At 47.9% G+C, this 21,554-nt stretch overlaps 1 protein-coding gene across 1 annotated transcript; it reads right to left on the bottom strand.

The window, feature by feature from the left end:
• Positions 1–1,113: 1,113 nt before the first annotated feature.
• LOC116968957 (sialic acid-binding Ig-like lectin 10) lies at positions 1,114–19,109 on the bottom strand (the record flags this gene model as incomplete). Its single annotated transcript, XM_033015945.1, has 6 exons — positions 19,103–19,109; positions 17,756–18,121; positions 14,194–14,319; positions 14,026–14,112; positions 4,745–5,026; positions 1,114–1,313 (listed from the first exon to the last, which is right to left on the bottom strand). Coding segments are annotated over exons 1-6 (1,068 nt in total), but the record flags the coding sequence as incomplete, so codon positions are not given.
• Between the last annotated feature and the right edge of the window lie 2,445 nt (positions 19,110–21,554).

Here is a 21,554-nt window from a genome sequence, read left to right as displayed (position 1 = left end):
CTAGGGGTGGCACGCACACCCCCATCCATATTAACGGGCCGGAGGTGGAACGTGTTTCCAGCTTCAGGTTTCTGGGGGTCAACATCTCCGATGACCTCTCTTGGACCCACAATACCTCAACTCTGGTCAATAAGGCTCACCAGCGTATCTTCTTCCTGAGGAGACTAAAGAAGGTCCATCTGTCTCCTCAGTTTCTGGTGAACTTCTACCGCTGCACCATCGAGAGCATCCTTACCAACTGTATCACAGTATGGTATGGCAACTGCTCTGTCTCCGACTGGAAATCACTGCGGAGGGTGGTGAAAACTGCCCAACGCATCACCGGTTACTCGCTCCCCTCCACTGAGTCTGTCCAAAGCAAGCGATGTCTGCGGAGGGCGCTCAGCTTCGCCAAGGACTGCTCTCACCCTAGACACAGTCTGGGGATCCTCCTACCATCTGGGAGGCGCTACAGGTCTCTCCGTTGCCGGACCAGCAGGTCCAGGAGCAGCTTCTTCCCTGCGGCTGTTACATTACTCAACTCTGTACCTCGGTGATCACCGCCCACCCCGGATACTCCTTACACCAGAAAAAATGCACTACTATGACTGTATGTACATATATATATATTTATTGCTCATATTCTATGTCGCTCTTCTAGAGAGATGCTAAGATATATGGAACGAGCTGCCAGAGGAGGTAGTTGAGGCAGGGACTATCCCAGTGTTTAAGAAACAGACAGGTACCTGGATAGGACAGGTTTGGAGGGATATGGGCCAAACGTTGGCCGGTGGGACTAATATAGCTGAGACGTGTAGGCTGTTGATAGTAAGTTAAGCCGAAGGGCCTGCTTCCACACTGGATCACTCTCTGTGACTATGACTTTAAGGTTCTATAACTGTATGAGAAGGCAGGAGAATGGGGATAGGAGGGAGAGGTGGATCAGCAATGATTGAATGGTGGAGTAGACTTGGCCATTCTGCCATCTAATTCTGCTCCTATCACTTATGCCCTTATGATGTTTCGAGGGACGTCAGTGTGTATCTACTTACATTCTACAGTGAGGGTCACATCCCTCTCTGCTGTCCCGTGTTCATTCTCCGCCACACACTGATAGACCCCAGCATCCTGCCGTGTCAGCTGTGGGAACTCCATCCACAGCTCGTTGCTGGAACGTGTTGTGTTCAGCGTGACACCGAGATGTCTCCACGTCAGGTTAGATGTTGGGAAACTCTGGACGGAGCAGAGGATCGCTGCAGAGTTGCCTTCCTTTACAATGACCCGGGAACTGTTCACGTTGTCGTGGGAAGTTATTGAGAGATTCCGCGGAGCATCTAAAGACAAACAAAGGTTTAAACATGTTCACACGGCAGAATTCCACATGTCAAACAGGACAATACGGAGAGAAACTATGCAGTATGGATGTGACCAGTCTGCAGAAGGGTCTCGACCCAAAACGTCACCCATTCCTTCTCTCTAGAGATGCTGCCTGACCATCTGAGTATCTCCAACTCTTTGTGTTTAACCTTGGTTTAAACCAGCACCTGCAGTTCCTTCCTACACATTTCGTCTGCTCCACTGCGTAATCTCCTCAAGATATGTCTACTTTGAAGAGGTTCTCCTCCTCTTTCCGACGAGAGTTTGAGCCATAGGGTGATAGTGTGGAAACAGGCCTGTCGGCCTAATTTACCCACACCGGCCAACATGTGCCAGATACACTAGTGCCACCTGCCCGCATATGGCCCATATCCCTCCAAACATAGACGATAGGTGCAGGAGTAGGCCATTCGGCCTTTCGAGCCTGCACCGCCATTCAATATGATCATGGCTGATCACCCAACTCAGTATCCTGTAGCTGCCTTCTCTCCATACCCCCTGATCCCTTTGGCCACAAGGGCCACATCTAACTCCCTCTTAAATATAGCCATTGAACTGGCCTCAACTACCTTCTGTGTGCAGAGAGTTCCACAGATTCACCACTCTCTGTGTGTGAAAAATGTTTTTCTCGTCGATGGAAGGAGATCCTTCTTCCCTGTGGCTATCAAACTGTACAACTCCTCCCCCTTCTGTCGTGAGCTAGACTGAGACTGTCTCCCCTCCTCCCCCCCCCCCCCCCCCCCACGTAATTTTTGCACATCCCCCAATCCTTTCCACTCGTCACTTTAATTCCATGTTTCAGGTGTTTTGTGTTTTTATGACTGTTGGCTAATCAATTTCCCTCCTGGGATAAATAAAGTTATATCATGTCGTATTGTATTGTAAAACTAGCCCCGCACATCTCCTTTTCAATTTTCCCCTCTCACCTTAAAGCTCTGCCCTCTCAACCTTGACATTTGCACCATGGGAAAAAGATTCTGACTGTCTACCTTCTCTATGCATCTCATAGTTTCATATATTTCTCTCAGGTCTCCCCTCAGCCTTTGAACTGCGAGGTGAATCTATGTAATTCATTGCCACAGATGGCGATGGATGACAAGTCGGGGGTATATTTAAGACAGAGATAGATAGATTCTTGATTAGTACGGGTGTCAGGGGTTATGGGAAGACAGGAGAACGGGGTTGGGAGGGAGAGATAGATCAGCCATGATTGAATGGCAGAGTAGACATGATGGGCCGAATGGCCTAATTCTGCTCCTTTCACATGAACTTATCAACTCGGTAGAAAACAATACAAATCTTTCCACCATCTTTAGTTTAGTTTAGTTTAGAGATAAAGCAAAGAAATATGCTCTTCGTCCCACCATGTCCGCACCAACCAGCGATCCCCGCACACTTACACTATCCCACACACACTAGGGACAATTTACACTGATACCAAGCCAATTAACCTACAAACCTGTACAACTTGAATGTGGGAGGAAACCGGAGCAACCGGCGAACAACCACGTAGATCATGAGGTGCACACCTGTACATGGTACTAACACCATCATCAAGTATGCAGATGATACAACGATGATTGGCCTCATCAGCAACAACGATGAGTCAGGCTATAGGGAGGAGGTCCAGCTCCTAGCAGCACTGTGCGCTGACAACAACCTGGCCCGTAACTCCAAGAAGACCAAGGAGCTCATTGTGGACTACAGGAAGTCTAGGGGTGGCACGCACACCCCCATCCATATTAACGGGCCGGAGGTGGAACGTGTTTCCAGCTTCAGGTTTCTGGGGGTCAACATCTCTGATGACCTCTCTTGGACCCACAATACCTCAACTCTGGTCAATAAGGCTCACCATCGTATCTTCTTCCTGAGGAGACTAAAGCAGGTCCACCTGTCTCCTCAGATTCTGGTGAACTTCTACCGCGCATCATCGAGAGCATCCTTATCAACTGTATCACAGTATGGTATGGCAACTGCTCTGTCTCCGACTGGAAATCACTGCGGAGGGTGGTGAAAACTGCCCAACGCATCATCGGTTACTCCCTCTCCTCCATTGAGTCTGTCCAAAGCAAGCGATTTCTGCGGAGGGCGCTCAGCTTCGCCAAGGATTGCTCTCACCCCAGACACAGTCTGTTTATCCTCCTACCATCCGGGAGGCGCAACAGGTCTCTCCGTTGCCGGACCAGCAGGTCCAGGACCAGCTTCTTCCCTGCGGCTGTTACATTACTCAACTCTGTACCTCGGTGATTGCCAGTCTCCCCCCCCCCCCCCCCCCCCCGGATACTCCTTCCACCAGAAACAATTGCACTACTATGACTGTATGTACATATATATATTTATTGCTCATATTCTATGTCGCTCTTCCAGGGAGATGCTAACTAACTGCATTGTGTTGTCTCTGTACTGTACACTGCACAATGACAATAACGTTTGAATCTGAATCTGAATCTGAATCTGAGGTGAACTTACAAACTCCCCACAGACAAGTACCCGTAGTCGGGATCGAACCCGTCTCTCTGATGCTGTGAGGCAGCAACTCTACCGTTGGACCACTGTGTGCCCTCCTTAAAACTCCTTACTGCTAATACTCTGTAATCCATTCTGCACCCTCACCACATCCTTCCTGTTTTGTGGTGACCAGAACTGCACACAATGCTTCAAATCATTTTATCTAATCTTCCTCATCTTAGAAGAGGAGAGGAAATAAAGAAAGGTGTTGTCAATCAGGAATGGGTACAGAGAAGATGTATGAGGATGTGGCCAGGACGCGAGGCCCTGAGCTATAGGGAGAGGTTGAGCAGGCTGGGATTATTCTGCATAGAGCGCAGGAGGATGAGGGGTGATCTTGTAGAGGTGGATAATATCATGAGAGGAATAGATCGGGTAGACGCACAGAGTCTCTTGCCCAGAGTAGGGGAATCGAGGACCAGAGGACATAGGCTTAAGGTGAAGGGGAAAAGATTTAATAGGAATCTAGATGGTGACGTTTTCATACAGCGGGTAGTTGGTATATGGAACGAGCTGCCAGAGGAGGTAGTTGAGGCAGGGACTTTCCCAGTGTTTATGAAACAGACAGGTACCTGGATGGGACAGGATTGGAGGGATATGGGCCAAACGTGGGCCGGAGGGACTAATATAGCTGAGATGTGTAGGCCGTTGATAGTAAGTTAAGCCGAAGGGCCTGTTTCCACACTGGATCACTCTCTGTGACTATGAATTTAAGGCTCTATAACTGTATGAGAAGGCAGGAGAATGGGGTTAGGAGGGAGAGATGGATCAGCAATGATTGAATGGTGGAGTAGACTTGGCCATTCTGCCATCTAATTCTGCTCCGATCACTTATGACCTTATGATGTTTCGAGGGATATGTCAGTGTGTATCTACTTACATTCTACAGTGAGGGTCACATCCCTCTCTGCTGTCCCGTGTTCATTCTCCGCCACACACTGATAGACCCCAGCATCCTGCCGTGTCAGCTGAGGGAACTCCATCCACAGCTCGTTGCTGGAACGTGTTGTGTTCAGCATGACACCGATATGTCTCCACGTCAGGTTAGATGTTGGGAAACTCTGGACGGAGCAGAGGATCGCTGCAGAGTTTCCTTCCTTTACAATGACCCGGGAACTGTTCACGTTGTCGTGGGAAGTTATTGAGAGATTCCGCGGAGCATCTAAAGACAAACAAAGGTTTAAACATGTTCACACGGCAGAATTCCACATGTCAAACAGGACAATACGGAGAGAAACTATGCAGTATGGATGTGACCAGTCTGCAGAAGGGTCTCGACCCAAAACGTCAAACATTCCTTCTCTCTAGAGATGCTGCCTGACCATCTGAGTATCTCCAATTCTTTGTGTTTAACCTTGGTTTAAACCAGCACCTGCAGTTCTTTCCTACACATTTTGTCTGCTCCACTGCGTAATCTCCTCAAGATATGTCTACTTTAAAGAGGTTCTCCTCCTCCTTCCGACGAGAGTTTGAGCCATAGGGTGATAGTGTGGAAACAGGCCTGTCGGCCTAATTTACCCACACCGGCCAACATGTGCCAGATACACTAGTGCCACCTGCCCGCATATGGCCCATATCCCTCCAAACATAGACAATAGGTGCAGGAGTAGGCCATTCGGCCTTTCGAGCCTGCACCGCCATTCAATATGATCATGGCTGATCATCCAACTCAGTATCCTGTACCTGCCTTCTTTCCATACCCCCTGATCCCTTTAGCCACAAGGGCCACATCTAACTCCCTCTTAAATATAGCCATTGAACTGGCCTCAGCTGCCTTCTGTGTGCTGAGAATTCCACAGATTCACCACTCTCTGTGTGTGAAAAAGGTTTTTCTCGTCGATGAAAGGAGATCCTTCTTCCCTGTGGCTATCAAGCTGTACAACTCCTCCCCCTTCTGTCGGGAGGTAGACTGAGACTGTCTCCCCTTCCCACACCCCTCCCACGTAATTTTTGCACATCCCCCAATCCTTTCCACTCGTCACTTTAATTTCATGTTTCATATGTTTTGTGTCTTTATGACTGTTGGCTAATCAATTTCCCTCCTGGGATAAATAAAGTTATATCATGTCGTATTGTATTGTAAAACTTGCCCCGCACATCTCCTTTTCAATTTTCCCCTCTCACCTTAAAGCTCTGCCCTCTCAACCTTGACATTTGCACCATGGGAAAAAGATTCTGACTGTCTAACTTCTATATGCATCTCATAGTTTCATATATTTCTCTCAGGTCTCCCCTCAGCCTTTGAACTGCGAGGTGAATCTATGGAATTAATTGCCACAGACGGCGGTGGATGACAAGTCAGTGGGTATATTTAAGACATAGATAGATAGATTCTTGATTCGTACGGGTGTCAGGGGTTATGGGAAGACAGGAGAATGAGGTTGGGAGGGAGGGAGAGATAGATCAGCCATGATTGAATGGCAGAGTAGACATGATGGGCCGAATGGCCTAATTCTGCTCCTTTCAAATATGAACTTATCAACTCGGTAGAAAACAATACAAATCTTTCCACCATCTTTAGTTTCGTTTAGTTTAGAGATAAAGCAAAGAAATATGCCCTTCGGCCCACCATGTCCGCACCAACCAGCGATCCCCGCACACTTACACGATCCCACACACACTAGTGACAATTTACAATTTACCAAGTCAATTAACCTACAAACCTGTACGACTTGAGTGTGGGAGGAAACCGGAGCACCCGGAGAAAACCCACGTAGGTCATGAGGTGCACACCTGTACATGGTACTAACACCATCATCAAGTATGCAGATGATACAACGATGATTGGCCTCATCAGCACCAACGATGAGTCAGCCTATAGGGAGGAGGTCCAGCTCCTAGCAGCATTGTGCGCTGACAACAACCTGGCCCGTAACTCCAAGAAGACCAAGGAGCTCATTGTGGACTTCAGAAAGTCTAGGGGTGGCACGCACACCCCCATCCATATTAACGGGACGGAGGTGGAACGTGTTTCCAGCTTCAGGTTTCTGGGGGTCAACATCTCCGATGACCTCTCTTGGACCCACAATACCTCAACTCTGGTCACGAAGGCTCACCAACGTCTCTTCTTCCTGGGGAGACGGAAGAAGCTCCATCTGTCTCCTCAGATTCTGGTGAACTTCTACCGCTGCACCATCGAGAGCATCCTTACCAACTGTATCACAGTATGGTATGGCAACTGCTCTGTCTCCGACAGGAAATCACTGCGGAGTGTGGTGAACACTGCCCAACGCATCACCGGTTACTCCCTCCCCTCCATTGAGTCTGTCCAAAGCAAGCGATGTCTGCGGAGGGCGCTCAGCATCGCCAAGGACTGCTCTCACTCCAGACACAGTCTTCTTATCCTCCTACCATCCGGGAGGCGCTGCAGGTCTCTCCGTTGCCGGACCAGCAGGTCCAGGAACAGCTTCTTCCCTGCGGCTGTTACATTACTCAACTCTGTACCTTGGTGATTGCCAGTCTCTCCCACCGACCCCCCCCCCCCCCACCCCCCCCCCCCCCCACCCCCCCCCCCCCCGGACACTCCACCCACCAGAAAAAAATAGCACTACTATGATGTATGTACATATATATATTTATTTCTCAGAATCTATGTCGCTCTTCCAGGGAGATGTTAACTAACTGCATTTCGTTGTCTCTGTACTAACACTGAACAATGACAATAAAGTTTGATTCTGAATCTGAATCTGAATCTGAGGTGAACTTACAAACTGCCGACAGACAAGTACCCATAGTCAGGATCGAACCCGGCTCTCTGGTGCTGTGAGACAGCAACTCTACCGTTGGACCACTGTGTGCCCTCCTTAAAACTCCTTATTGCTAATACTCTGTAATCCAGGCAGCATTCTGCACCCTCACCACGTCCTTCCTGCAATGTGGTCACCAGAACTGCACACAATGCTTCAAATAATTTTATCTAATCTTCCTCATCTTAGAACAGGAGAGAGGAAATAAAGGCAAGGTGTTGTCAAGCAGGAAAGGGTACAGAGAAGTTTTATGAGGATGTGGCCAGGACTCGAGGCCCTGAGCTATAGGGAGAGGTTGGGGCAGGGCTGGGAGTCTATTCTGCATATAGCGCAGGAGGATGAGGGGTGATCTTATAGAGGTGTATAATATCATGAGAGGAATAGGTCGGGTAGACGCACAGAGTCTCTTGCCCAGAGTAGGGGCATCGAGGACCAGAGGACATAGTCTTAAGGTGAAGGGGAAAATATTTAATAGGAATCTAGGTGGTGACGTTTTCATACAGCGGGTAGTTGGTATAAGGAACGAGCTGCCAGAGGAGGTAGTTGAGGCAGGGACTATCCCAGTGTTTAAGAAACAGACAGGTACACGGATAGGACAGGTTTGGATGGATATGGGCCAAACGTGGGCAGGTGGGACTAATATAACTGAGACATGTAGGCTGTTGATAGTAAGTTAAGCCGAAGAACCTGTTTCCACACTGGATCACTCTCTGTGACTATGACTTTAAGGCTCTATAACTCTATGAGAAGGCAGGAGAATGGGGTTAGGAGGGAGAGATGGATCAGCAATGATTGAATGGTGGAGTAGACTTGGCCATTCGGTCATCTAATTCTGCTCCTATCACTTATGACCTTATGATGTTTCGAGGTACATGTCAGTGTGTATCTACTCACATTCTACAGTGAGGGTCACATCCCTCTCTGCTGTCCCGTGTTCATTCTCCGCCACACACTGATAGACCCCAGTATTCTGCCGTGTCAGCTGAGGGAACTCCATCCACAGCTCGTTGCTGGAACGTGTTGTGTTCAGTGTGACACCGAGATGTCTCCACGTCAGTTTAGATGTTGGGAAACTGTGGACGGAGCACAGGATCGCTGCAGAGTTTCCTTCCTTTACACTGACCCGGGAAATGCTCACGTTGTCGGGGAAAGTGATTGAGAGATTCCACGGAGCATCTAAAGACAAACAAAGGTTTAAACGTGTTCACACGGCAGAATCCCACGTGCCAACCAGGACAGTATGGAGAGAAAAGATGCAGTACGGATGTAGCCATTCTGCAGAAGGGTCTCGTCCTGAAACGTCACCCATTCTTTCTCTCTAGAGATGCTGCCTGACCCACTGAGTATCTCCAGCTCTTTGTGTCTACACTTGGTTTAAACCAGCACCTGCAGTTCCTTCCTACACATTTCGTCTGCTCCACTGCAAAATCTCCTCAAGATATGTCTACTTTGAAGAGGTTCTCCTCCTCTTTCCACGAGAGTTGGAGACATCGGGTGACAGTGTAGAAAACAGGCCTTTCGGCCTAATTTGCCCACACCGGCCAACATGTCCCAGATACTCTAGTGCCACCTGCCCGCATATGGCCCATATCCCTCCAAACATAGACAATAGGTGCAGGAGTAGAGGCTGTTCAGCCTCTCTAGCCTGCACCGCCATGCAATATGATCATGGCTGATCATCCAACTCAGTATCCTGTACCTGCCTTCTCTCCATACCCCCTGATCCCTTTAGCCACAAGGGCCACGTCTAACTCCCTCTAAAATATAGCCAATTAACTGGCCTCAACTACCTTCTGTGGCAGATAATTCTACAGATTCACCACTCTCTGTGTGTGAAAAATGTTTTTCTCATCTCGGTCCTAAAAGATTTCCCTCTTATCCTAAAACTGTGTGACCCCTTGTTCTGGACTTCCTCAACATCGGGAATAATCTTCCTGCATCTAGCCTGTCCAACCCCTAAAGAATGTTGTAAGTTGTTACAAGATCCCCTATATAGATCGGGCACGTTGGCCGGTTGACTCCATCTACACCTCACGCTGCCTCGGCAAGGCTAGCAGCATAATCAAGGACGAGTCGCTCCCCTTCCTCTTCTCCCCTCTCCCATCGGGCAAGAGGTACAGAAGTGTGAAAACGCACACCTCCAGATTTAGAGACAGTTTCTTCCGGCTGTTATCAGGCAACTGAACCATCCTACCACAACCAGAGCGCAGCCCTGAATTACTATTGTGCTATCTTTAAAAAAAAAATTAGAAGTTAATACAATACAAAACAATACAGTGGAACCTAATTTTAGGTGCCAACTATGTCATAACGTAATACATTCTATGTACAACCTCTAGTTTTATGTTTGAAAAAAAGGAAGTAAGAAAAACAGGAAAAAAAAAGTGAGAAGGAAAAGAGGTATAATAGATAGTAGAAAATAGAAAAACGTGAAATGTGTATATAAGAAAAGAAAGAGTAGAAAGTAGAAATAGGAGACCCTTAAAAAAGAAATTTTCAAATCTTTATTCGGATTTGTAAATCTATCCACGACGTGACCTGGAATCAGTAATCCTTACGGTACCGCTGCATCACATGATTCCAAAAAGTCGATGAAAGGGGACCAACTCCTTATAATTGGTCATATTTATCTATTAGTCGGAGTGTCATTTCTTCAAGGTGTGCTATGTCCATCATATTCCTAATCCACATTTTAACAGTTGGTATAGCTGTAATTTTTCCAAAATTTAAGTATCAATTTATTTCCAATTATTAACCCATAATTAAAAAAAGTGTTGATCTTTATTTAAATTGATATCTTCTAATATTATTCCAAATATAATCCATTCCGTATTAGGTTCTATTCTTGTCTTGAAAAGCTTTGTAAATATATCGAATATATCGCTCCAAAATGTATTCAACTTTGTACATCCTGCAAATGAATGTGTTATATTAACATTTTGAAACAAACATTTCTCGCATCTGGGAGAGACGTTTGGGTAGAATTTATTCAACCTCGTTTTTGAATAATATAGTTTGTGTAATAATTTAAATTCAATTAAATTATGTCTTGCATTAATGGAACAATTATGTGTGTTCATCAGATACTTTTCCCATCTATCTTTCGGCATCTTTATCATTAGTTCCTGTTCCCAATCTTATCTTAGTGCCTCTGTTGAGGGTAATTCTCTATTTAATATATTATTATAAAAGTATGATATTAGTTTTTGTGAATCAGCCTTAATATTCATTGCTTCTTCTAAAGGTTCTAAAAATATAGTTTGAAATATATGTGTATATTTCTTCATAAAGTCACATAACTGTATATATTTAAAATATTGATTATCATTCAGTTTAAATTTTGATTTTAATTATTGAAATGATAACAATTTGCCCAATTCATACATATCTCCTACTTTCCTAATCCCCAGTCTATCCCATTGTTAATATGTTTTGTCGATAAGAGATGGTTTGAATGCAGGGTTGTTCAATAGTGGGGTTAGCACTGATAGATTATTTAATTTCAAGGATAATTTTATTTGTTTCCAAATTCTTATTGTATTGTGAATAATGGGGTTCTTCTTAGGCCAGCAGCATAATCAAGGACGAATCGCTCCCCTTCCTCGTCTCCCCTCTCCCATCGGGCAAGAGGTACAGAAGTGTGAAAACGCACACCTCCAGATTCAGGGACAGTTTCTTTCCGGCTGTTATCAGAACTGAATCATCCTACCACAACCAGAGCGCAGTCCTGAATTACTATTGTGCTATCATTGATAGGACTGTACTGGCTTTTTCTTGCACTAAACGGTATTCCCTTATCTTGTATGTGTACACAGTGGATGGCACAACTGTATTCGCGTAGACACAAAAAGCTGGAGCAACTCAGCGGGACAGGCAGCATCTCTGGAGATAAGGAAACGGAGACGTTTCGGGTCGAGACCCTTCTTCAGACTATAGGGAGAGGTTGAGTACGCTAGGTTTAAGATGAGAGGGGAGAAGATTTAACGGGTCCTGAGGGGTAACCTTTTTCATGCAGAGGGTGGTGGGTGTATGGAAAGAGCTGCCTGAGGAGGTAGTTGAGGCTGGGACCATTACAACGTTTAAAAAACAGTTGGACAGGTAACATGGATTGGACTTGTTTGGAGGGATATGGGTCGAAGTAGGGCAGGTGGGACTAGTGTAGATGGGGTTCATTGGCCGGTGTGGGCAAGTTGGGCCAAAGGTGTCCACGCTTTAAGACTCTATGACTCCAAAGATATTGCCTGACCCACTGAGTTGCTCCAGAATTTTGTGTTTTAAGCAACATGAGGAGTGACGATACATAGAGGGAGACATTGAGGGTTTCAGGTTCGAGAGACCAATATGATCCAACAATGTCAGGCAGAGGTTAGACAGGCTTCATACAGGTGGAGAACACAAAATACTGTAGATGTGGGCGGCACGGTGGCGCAGTGGGTAGAGCTGCTGCCTCACAGCGCCAGGGACACGGGTTCGATCATGACCACCGGTATCTGCCTGTATGGAGTTCGCACGTTCTCCCCGTGACTTGCGTGGGTTTTCTCCGAGATCTTGAGGATGACTGTGTGTATGTGCATGTGAGAGAGAATGTGTGTGTGTTTGAGTGAGTGAGTGTGTGTGTGAGAGAGGGTGAGTTTGTGAGAGAGGGTGAGTGTGCGTATGTGTTTGAGAGAATGTGTGTGAGTGATGGCGTTCATGTGTGGGACGGAGATAATGTGAGTGTGTGTGTGAGGGAGAGGGAGACTGTGTGTAGGTGTGCGTGAGTGAGTGTGTGTTGTGTGTGTGAGTGAGTGTTGTGGGTGTGAGTGAGTGTTGTGCGTGAGAGTGTGTGTTGTGTGTGAGTGTGTGTGTGTTGTGTGTGAGTGAGTGTGTGTTGTGCGTGAGTGAGTGTGAGAGTGTGTGTTGTGTTTGAGAGTGTGTGTTGTGTGTGAGAGATTATGTGTTGTTTGTGAGTGAGTGTGTGTTGTGTTTGAGAGACTGTGTGTAGGTGTGAGTGAGTCCGTGTGCACGGTGAATTTCAGCATTTTTCATGGGCCCATAATCCATCTGCCTTTTTAGACATGACAGTGTGTATCTACTCACATTCTACAGTGACGGTCACATCCCTCTCTGCTGTCCCGTGTTCATTCTCCGCCATACACCGATATACCCCAGCATCCTGCCGTGTCAGCTCAGGGAACTCCATCCACAGCTCGTTGCTGTAACGTGTTGTGGTTAGCGTGACACCGAGATGTCTCCACGTCAGGTTAGATGTTGGGAAACTGTGGACGGAGCAGAGGATCGCTGCAGAGTTTCCTTCCTTTACACTGACCCAGGAATTGTTCACGTTGTCGAGGGAAGTGATTGAGAGATTCTGGGGGGCGTCTGCAAACAGATACAACTCAGCAATCAGTTTTGTGGCACTTTCGGTGAACCTTGGATTGTAAAATACTTTAGTCTTCAGGCTTTAGATATACAGTGCGGAAACAGGCTCTTCAGCCCACCCAGTCCGCGCCGACCCTCGATCACCCGTTCACACGCTAGTTCTATGGTTAGTTTAGAGATGCAGTGCGAAAATAGGCCCTTCAGCCCGCGCCGACCCTCGATCACCCGTTCACACGCTAGTTCTATGTTTAGGGAAATGAGAGATATAGGCAATGGTGTAGTGAGATATAGAACAATGAATGAAAAATACGCAACAAATTAACGATGATAAAGGAAACAGGCCGTTGTTAGCCTTTTTGTTGGGTGAGAACGAGAAGCTGGTGTGACTTGGGTGGGGGAGGGATGGAGAGAGAGGGAATGCCAGGGCTACCTGAAGTTACCACTGGGCTGTAAGCTGCCCAAGTGAAATATGAGATACTGTTCCTCCAATTTGCGTTTAGCCTCACTCTATCAGTGGAGGAGTCCTAGGACATCAAGGTCAGTGTGGGAATGGGAAGGTGAATTAGAGTCTGAAGAAGGGTTTCGGCCCAAAACCTTGCCTATTTCTTTCGCTCCATAGATGCTGCTGCGCCCGCTGAGTTTATCCAGCTTTTTTGTTTACCAGGGGAATGAAAGTGTTTAGCAACTGGAGATCAGGTAGGTCCTACATCTCTCTACATCATCGGCTATATTTCTCACTTCCCTTTCCCGTGACTTTCACTCTGAATAAGGCTCTCGACCCGAAACATCACCCATTCCTTCTCTCCAGAGATGCTGCCTGTCCCGCTGAGTTGCTCCAGCTTTTGGTGTTGATTTGATTTGTACGGGTGTCAGAGGTTATGGCAGAAGGCAGAAGAAAGGGGTTAGGAGGGAAATAGATCAGCCATGGTTGAATGGCGGAGTAGACATGATGGGCCAGATGGATAAATTCTGCTCCTATCGCCTATGACCTTATATACCAGCACTGCTATTGGATGATTGCTGTTCCTGCACAATAAACGATGTCCGTACTTACATTGCACATTCAGTGTGAGGATCTGCTCGGATGAGACAGTTGGGTATCTGACTCTACAGGTGAGGTTTTGTCCGTGATGTTTGAGCGCTGGTGTCAGGGACAGAACAGAAGTATATGTCCAAGTGTTTCCCCACTGAGTTACTCTGTGTGAGGCTGAAGGAGGTTCACCAGCGGGGGTGACCCAGGTTAAGGTGGGTGTCGTTCCATTACATGTGGTGTTGAAGGAGCAGGTCACGTTCACAGGCTGACCTGCCACCATTTCAGCAGAGAATATCGTGGGTTTATCTGTGAAATCTAACACACACAGGAACAGATACTTTTAGTTAAACATCACTGGATACATCGGTTCACATGGTAATCCCAGTCCCACACGAGCAAGGATGTTTTAACAATGTGCAGAAGTGTGAAAACACACGCCTACAGATTATGAAGGACCAGTCTCACCCCCCCTTAACACCCTCTTCTCCCCTCTCCTATCGGGGAAAATGTACAGAAGTGTGAACATACACACCTCCAGATTACCAAGTACAAATCTCACCCCCGGTCACTCCTTCTTCTCCCCTCTCCTATCGGGGAAAATGTATGGAAGTGTGAAAACGCACACCTCCAGATTCAGAGACAGTTTCTTCCCGGCTGTTATCAGGCAACTGAACCACGCTACCATAACCAGAGAGCGGTCCGGGTTAATGAGCGGTCTGCCTCATTGGTGACCCTCGGACTATCCTTGATCGGACTTTGCTGGCTTTACCTTGCACTAAACGTTATTCCCTTATCATGTAGCTATACAATGTGGACGGTTCGATTGTAATCATGTATTGTCTTTCCGTTGACTGGCTAACACGCAACAAAAGCTTTTCACTGTACCTCGGTACACGTGACAATAAACTCAACTAAACAAGGATGATCCCTGAAAAAGGAGGTACAATGGTCAGGGGAGGTTGGAAAGGTCGGGGATCAGGAATCTTGTGATGACCTGTGATTGGGAAGATGGGGACAGAGTTCTCCACTAAGGGCAGTAAGGATAAGACAGTCATTGTTTAGTTTAGTTCAGGCTGCGTGAAGTGTAGATGGAGTCGATATTAGGAGCATATATGGGCAATGAAAACCTGGTAATAACAGGGCAAAAACTGGAGGTGTCACTGTGACCCAGAAATGAACCAGGAGGATCCTGATGCTGTGGTGTGTGTGTGTGTGTGTGTGTGTGTGTGTGTGTGTGTGTGTGTGTGTGTGGTGTGTGGTGTGTGTGTGTGTGTGTGTGTGTGTGTGTGTGTGTGTGTGTGTGTGTGTGTGTGTGTGTGTGTGTGCGTGCGTGCGTGCGTGTGTGTGTGTGTGTGTGTGTGTGTGTGTGTGTGTGTGTGTGTGTGTGTGTGTGTGTGTGTGTGTGTGTGTGTGTGGTGTGTGGTGTGTGTGTGTGTGTGTGTGTGTGTGTGTGTGTGCGTGCGTGCGTGCGTGCGTGCGTGTGTGTGTGTGTGTGTGTGTGTGTGTGTGTGTGTGTGTGTGTGTGTGTGTGTGTGTGTGTGTGTGTGTGTGTGTGTGTGTGTGTGTGTGTGTGTGTGTGTGTGTGTGTGAATTGTACAGACCATGTTTTTCTCCACTCACTGCTGAACATCTATTGTTTCAGTTTAGTTTGTTGTCACATGTACCAAGGGACAGTGAAAAGCTTTTGTTGCCTGCTATGTCCTAGGTCTCCTCCATTGTTAGAGTGAGTCTAAATGCAAATTGGAGGAATAACATCTCATATTTCGCTTGGGCAGTGGAATCAAATTTGATTTCTCTAACTTTAGGAAGCCCCGGCATTCCCTCTCTCTCCATCCCTCCCCATGCAAGTCGCACCAGCTTCTCGTTCTCCCCCAACAAACAGCTAACAATGGCCTGTTTCCTTTATCATCAGTACTGTTTTGCACATCTTTCATTCATTGTTCTTTATCTCTCCTCATCACAGTCTATATCTCTCGTTTCCCTTATCCCTAACCAGTCTGAAGAAGGGTCTCGACTCGACATGTCATCCATTATCTCTCCAGAGATGCTGCTTGTCCCACTGAGTTACGCCAGCTTTTTGTGTCTATCAGTGAGCAGATTACAATTGAGCCATTTGCAGTGTATAGTTGCACGATAAGGGAATGACATTTAGTAAAGGTAAAGCCAGCAAAGATAAGATGCAAAATAACTTTATTTATCCTGGAGGACAAGGCATTGAAAATGCCATGTGCATTATAATAACAATGAAATTAAAATGACCAGTTATTACACAGTATGTAATATTGCACAAACATTAAATTAAAACATTGAGTGGAAATTTGGAAAATGTAAATGTCCAGGATATGGGACATGCAAAGATTGGAGGGGGGGGGGGGGGGGGGGTATGAATGAATAATGAATGAATACGTTTATTGTCATTGCACATTACTGTGCAACGAAATTCCATTGCATCTCCTCCGGTTAAAAAATGCAAACACGACAACCATTGACACATATGTACACTTATTAGTAAAAATAATAAATAAGTATTTAAAAAGAAATTTAAAAGAATGTTGCATTTCTTGGAATTACATTTTGCTTCCCCAGTGTTCTCTGTTGGAATTAAGCTCTTTTATCGCACATGGGTAGAAACTATGTTTTAGTCTATGGGTGCGATCCTTCAGAGACGTGAATCACCTACCAGAGGGTAACAGAGTGAAAAGGTGGTTGGCAGGGTGGGATGTGTCCTGCTTGATGTTAGTAGCCCGGCGCAAGCATCGGGCCCTATATATATCATCCAAGGAGGGCAGTTGAGCGTTTGTAATGCTCTGTGCAGTTTTTATAACTCTCTGCAGCGCCCTCCTCTCAGCCACAGTACAGCTAACAAACCACACCAGGATCCCATAGGAGAGGAAACTTTCCACGGCGCATCGGTAGAAGGACAGCAGCAGCGGCTGTGAGACGTTTGCTCTCCGCAGAGACCTCAGGAAATACAGCCGCTGCTGTGACTTCTTCACGAGAGTGACGGTGTTCATTTGCCATTTGAGGTCCTGGGAGATGTTTATTCCCAGGAACTTAAAGCCAGTGACTCTCTCCACCGTGTCTCCTTTGATGTATAAAGGAGCAGGTTCCTCTCTCCTCTTCCTCCTGAAGTCAACGACCAGTTATTTTGTCTTTGATGGGTTGAGTACCAGGTTGTTTTTGGTACACCAGACAGTCAGTTTTTGGACTTCATCTCTGTAGGCAGACTCGTCGTTGTTGTTTATCAGTCCCACCACAGTCGTGTCGTCCGCAAACTTGATGATCCTGTTTGTACTGTGTGTTGGTGTACAGTCATAAGTGTATATTGTATACAAGATGGGACTCAGCACACAACCTTGTGGCGCTCCTGTGCTAAGCGTCAGGACTGGGGAGTAATTGGACCCCATCCTGACAGTCTGTGGGCGGTCTGTTAAAACGTCCTTAATCCATCCGCATGTGTTTGCATCAACACCCAGATCCGACAGTTTGTCCACCACTCTGCTGGGGATGATGGAATTAAATGCAGAACTAAAATCTACAAATAACATCCTCACATATGAGCCAGTAATCAGTCTATCCCACGACAGACGAGGCAGTAGTTGTACAGTCCGATCACGGACTGTCCAAGGGGCATCAAATAGGTCTCCAATAGTTCAGCACTGCTCTCTGGTTGTGGTAGGATGGTTCAGTTGCCTGATAACAGCTGGGAAGAAACTGTGGAGTGAATGAGTGAATTATACAGAGCACTTACCAGTAACATGGAGCTGTGTTACAGGGTGGTAGTTGAAACGATCTCCCCCTCCAAAATTAACTCTGAAAAAATAAGGACCTGCATCTTGCTGCGTGACGTTGTCTATAACCAGGGAACAGTTGTTGTCTCCCAGATCTCCTGACAGCCGGGTCCGATGGCGAAACTTTGTTGATTCTTTCCTGGAATTCTTGGAGTGTAAGGCTACATTTTTGTCGTTGTTCGTCTCACTGTTAAACCAGATTCCAATCCGTGGTTTATTGTTTAGATGCGACGGGTACCTGTAGTGACACGGAATGTGTGCACACAAACCATTCTGCGCTGTCACTTCTAGTGTAGTGAATGAACTCCACTCTCCCGATATCACGGCTGAGGAGAGAAGGAACAATCTTTAGCAGTGAACCCCCTGTCAGTTCACTGGACTCACTTTCCACACTTTTATCCTGTGCTGTGGACCTGGTGTGTACAGCGGAGAAGAGCGCCGTGGTGGTGTAGTGGTGGAGCCGCACTCCTCACCCCCACTCCCAGTGTGTCACTCCCTCCTCACCACCCACTCCCAGTGTGTCACTCCCACAGTGCGTCACTCCCAGTGTCACCCTCCTGACCGCCCCTCCCAGTATGCCACTCCATCCCAGTGTGTCACTCACTCACCACCCACTCCCCACCCACTCCCAGTGTGTCACTCCCTCGTCTCCCGCCCTCCCAGTGTGTCACTCCCACAGTGTGTCACTCCCTCCTCACTGCCCCCCCCCCACAGTGTGTCACTCCCTCCCAGTGTGTCACTCACTCCACACCACCCACTCCCAGTGTGTCACTCCCTCCTCACCCCCCACTCCCACAGTGCGTCACTCCCAGTGTGTCACTCCCTCCCACAGTGTGTGTCACTCCCCCTTCACTGCCCCTCCCAGTTCGTCACTCCCTCCTCACCGCCCCTCCCAGTGTGTCACTCACTCCTCACCACCCACTCCCAGTGTCAGTCCCACAGTGTGTCACACCCTCCCACATGCATCACTCCCCCCTCACTGCCCCTCCCACAGTGTGTGTCACTCCCCCCTCACTGCTCCTACCAGTGTGTGTCACTCACTCCTCACCGCCCACTCCCAAAGTGCGTCACTCCCTCCTCACCGCCCCTCCCAGTGTCACTCCCTCCCAGTGCGTCACTCCCTCCTCACCTCCCTCTCAGTGTGTCACTCCCTCCCAGTGTGTCACTCACTCCTCACCACCCCTCCCACAGTGTGTCACTCCCTCCTCACCACCCCTCCCAGTGTGTCACTCCCTCCCATAGTGTGTCACTCCCTCCTCACCACCCCTCCCACAGTGTGTCACTCCCTCCCACAGTGCGTCACTCGCCTCTCATTGCCCCTCCCAGTGTGTTACTCCCCTCTCACTGCCCCTCCCATAGTGCGTCACTCCCTCCCTCAGTGCGTCACTCCCAATGTGTCACTCCCTCCTGAATCCCCCTCCCACAGTGTGTCACTCCCTCCCACAGTGCGTCGCTCCCAGTGTGCCACTCCCTTCCACAGTGTGCCACTCCCACCTGACCCCCATCCCACAGTGCGTCACACACTCCCACAGTGCATCACTCCCTCCCATAGTGCGTTACTCCCTCCCACAGTGCGTCACTCCCAGTGCGTCACTCCCTCCAGACACCCCCTCCCACAGTGTCTCACTCCCTCCCAGTGTGGCACTCCCTCCTGACCACCCATCCCACAGTGCGTCACACACTCCCACAGTGCATCACTCCCTCCCAGTGCGTCACTCCCTCCTCACCGCCCCTACCACAGTGCGTCACTCCCACAATGTGTCACTCCCTCCCACAGTGCGTCACTCCCTCCCAGTGCGTCCCTCCCAGTCACTCCCGCAGTGTGTCACTCCGTCCCACAGTGTGTCACTCCCTCCCAGTGTGTCACTCCCTCCCACAGTGCGTCACTCCCTCCCGCAGTGCGTCACTCCCTCCCACAGTGCGTCACTCCCTCCCACAGTGTGTCACTCCCACAGTGTGTCACTCCCTACCACAGTGTGTCACTCCTTGTGACCAGCAGAGTGTCCCTTGTTGCCAGGCTCCGGAGCCACTCCACCTAGGGTCCATAGGGGGAGGAGTGACTCTGCTGTCAGCGACTGAAGGACTGGTGATGGGATCTAGGGAGTGGGCAGGGCTGAATATGGCCTGGTTGGGTTGTTCCTAGGCCTGGCCAAGCTGGCCCTCCGCGAGTCACGGTGCCAGGCAGAAGAGGGCTTTGCCTGAACCAGTTGGTTGTATCATTACCAGGTTTAAGTCCGTGCCCGGGTGGTGTTAGAGAGGGACATGGTTATATACTGGTGTATTTGTATATTTGTAGCACAGTTGTTTGGAAATGTAGTGTCTGAATAATTTGGTGATATTGTAATACGGTGGAGGAAGTTTTTTTTTGTTTTTTTGTATCGTGATCGTAATTAAATACATTATTTTTGATTTTTAAAATAAACAGTGCGTTGCTCCCTCCTTTGCTGCACTATATTCCATCTGCCACGTCTCTGCCCACTCTCCCAACCTGTCCTAGTCCTTCTGCAGAGTCCCTGCTCTCTCTACACTACCTGCCCCTCCACCTATTTCCGTATCGTCTGCAAACTTGGCCACAATGCTTTCAATCCCCTCGTCCCAATCATTAATATACAACGTGAAGAGTAGTGGTGTACAGGAAGGAACTGAGGAGTTTAAGAAGGAACTGCAGGTGCTGGAAAATCGAAGGTAGACAAAAAAGCTGGAGAAACTCAGCGGGTGCAGCAGCATCTATGGAGCGAAGGAAATGGGCAACGTTTCGGGACAAAACCCTTCTTCAGATTAATGGGGGGTGGGGGGGGGGGGCGGGGAGAAGAAAGGAAAAAGTAGGAGCCCGAAGACTGCGGGGTGGGAGGAGATAGTAGGAGGGCTGAGGAAGGAGAGGAGACAGCAAGGACTAACATAATTGGGATAATTCAATGTTCATGCCCCTAGAATGCAAACTCCCCAGCGGAATATGAGGTGCTGTTCCTCCAATTTCCGGTGTTGCTCGCTCTGGCCATGGAGGAGACCCAGGACAGAGAGGTCGGATACAGAATGGGAGAAGGAGTTGAAGTGCTGAGCCACCGGGAGGTCAGGTTGGTTAACGCGGACTGAGCGGAGGTGTTCGGTGAAACGATCGCCAAGCCTCCGCTTGGTCTCACCGATATAGATCTGCTGACAAGGAACTGAGGATATTGGTTTAACATAGAAACAATGTGCAGGAGTAGGCCATTCGACCCTTCGAGCCTGCACCGCTATTCAATATAATCATGGCTGATCATCCAACTCAGTATCATGTACCCGCCTTCTCTCCAGACCCCCTGATCCCTTTAGCCGCAAGGGCCACATCTAACTCCCTCTTAAATATAGCCAATGAACTTGCCTCAACTACCTTCTGTGGCAGAGAATTCCAGAGATTGACCACTGTGTGAAGATTTTTTTTGCTCATCTCAGTCCTAAAAGATTTCCCCCTTATCCTTAAACTGTGACCCCTTTGTTCTAGACTTCCTCAACATCAGGAACAATCTTCCTGCATCTAGCCTGTCTAACCCCTTAAGAATTTTGTAAGTTTCTATAAGATTCCCCCTCAATCTTCTAAATTCTAGCGAGTACAAGCCGAGTCTATCCAGTCTTTCTTCATATGAAAGTCCTGACATCCCAGGAATCAGTCTGGTGAACCTTCTCTGTACAAGAATGTCTTTCTTGCCTTAAACTGAAGATTGGCACAGAAATCTGGAGTAACTCAGTGGGACAGGCAGCATCTCTGGAGAGAAGGAATAG

The sequence above is a fragment of the Amblyraja radiata genome, chromosome 48 (genome assembly GCF_010909765.2).
Source record: "Amblyraja radiata isolate CabotCenter1 chromosome 48, sAmbRad1.1.pri, whole genome shotgun sequence".
NCBI classification, from domain to species: Eukaryota; Metazoa; Chordata; class Chondrichthyes; order Rajiformes; family Rajidae; genus Amblyraja; species Amblyraja radiata.
This window is presented reverse-complemented; position numbering and strand designations above follow the sequence as displayed.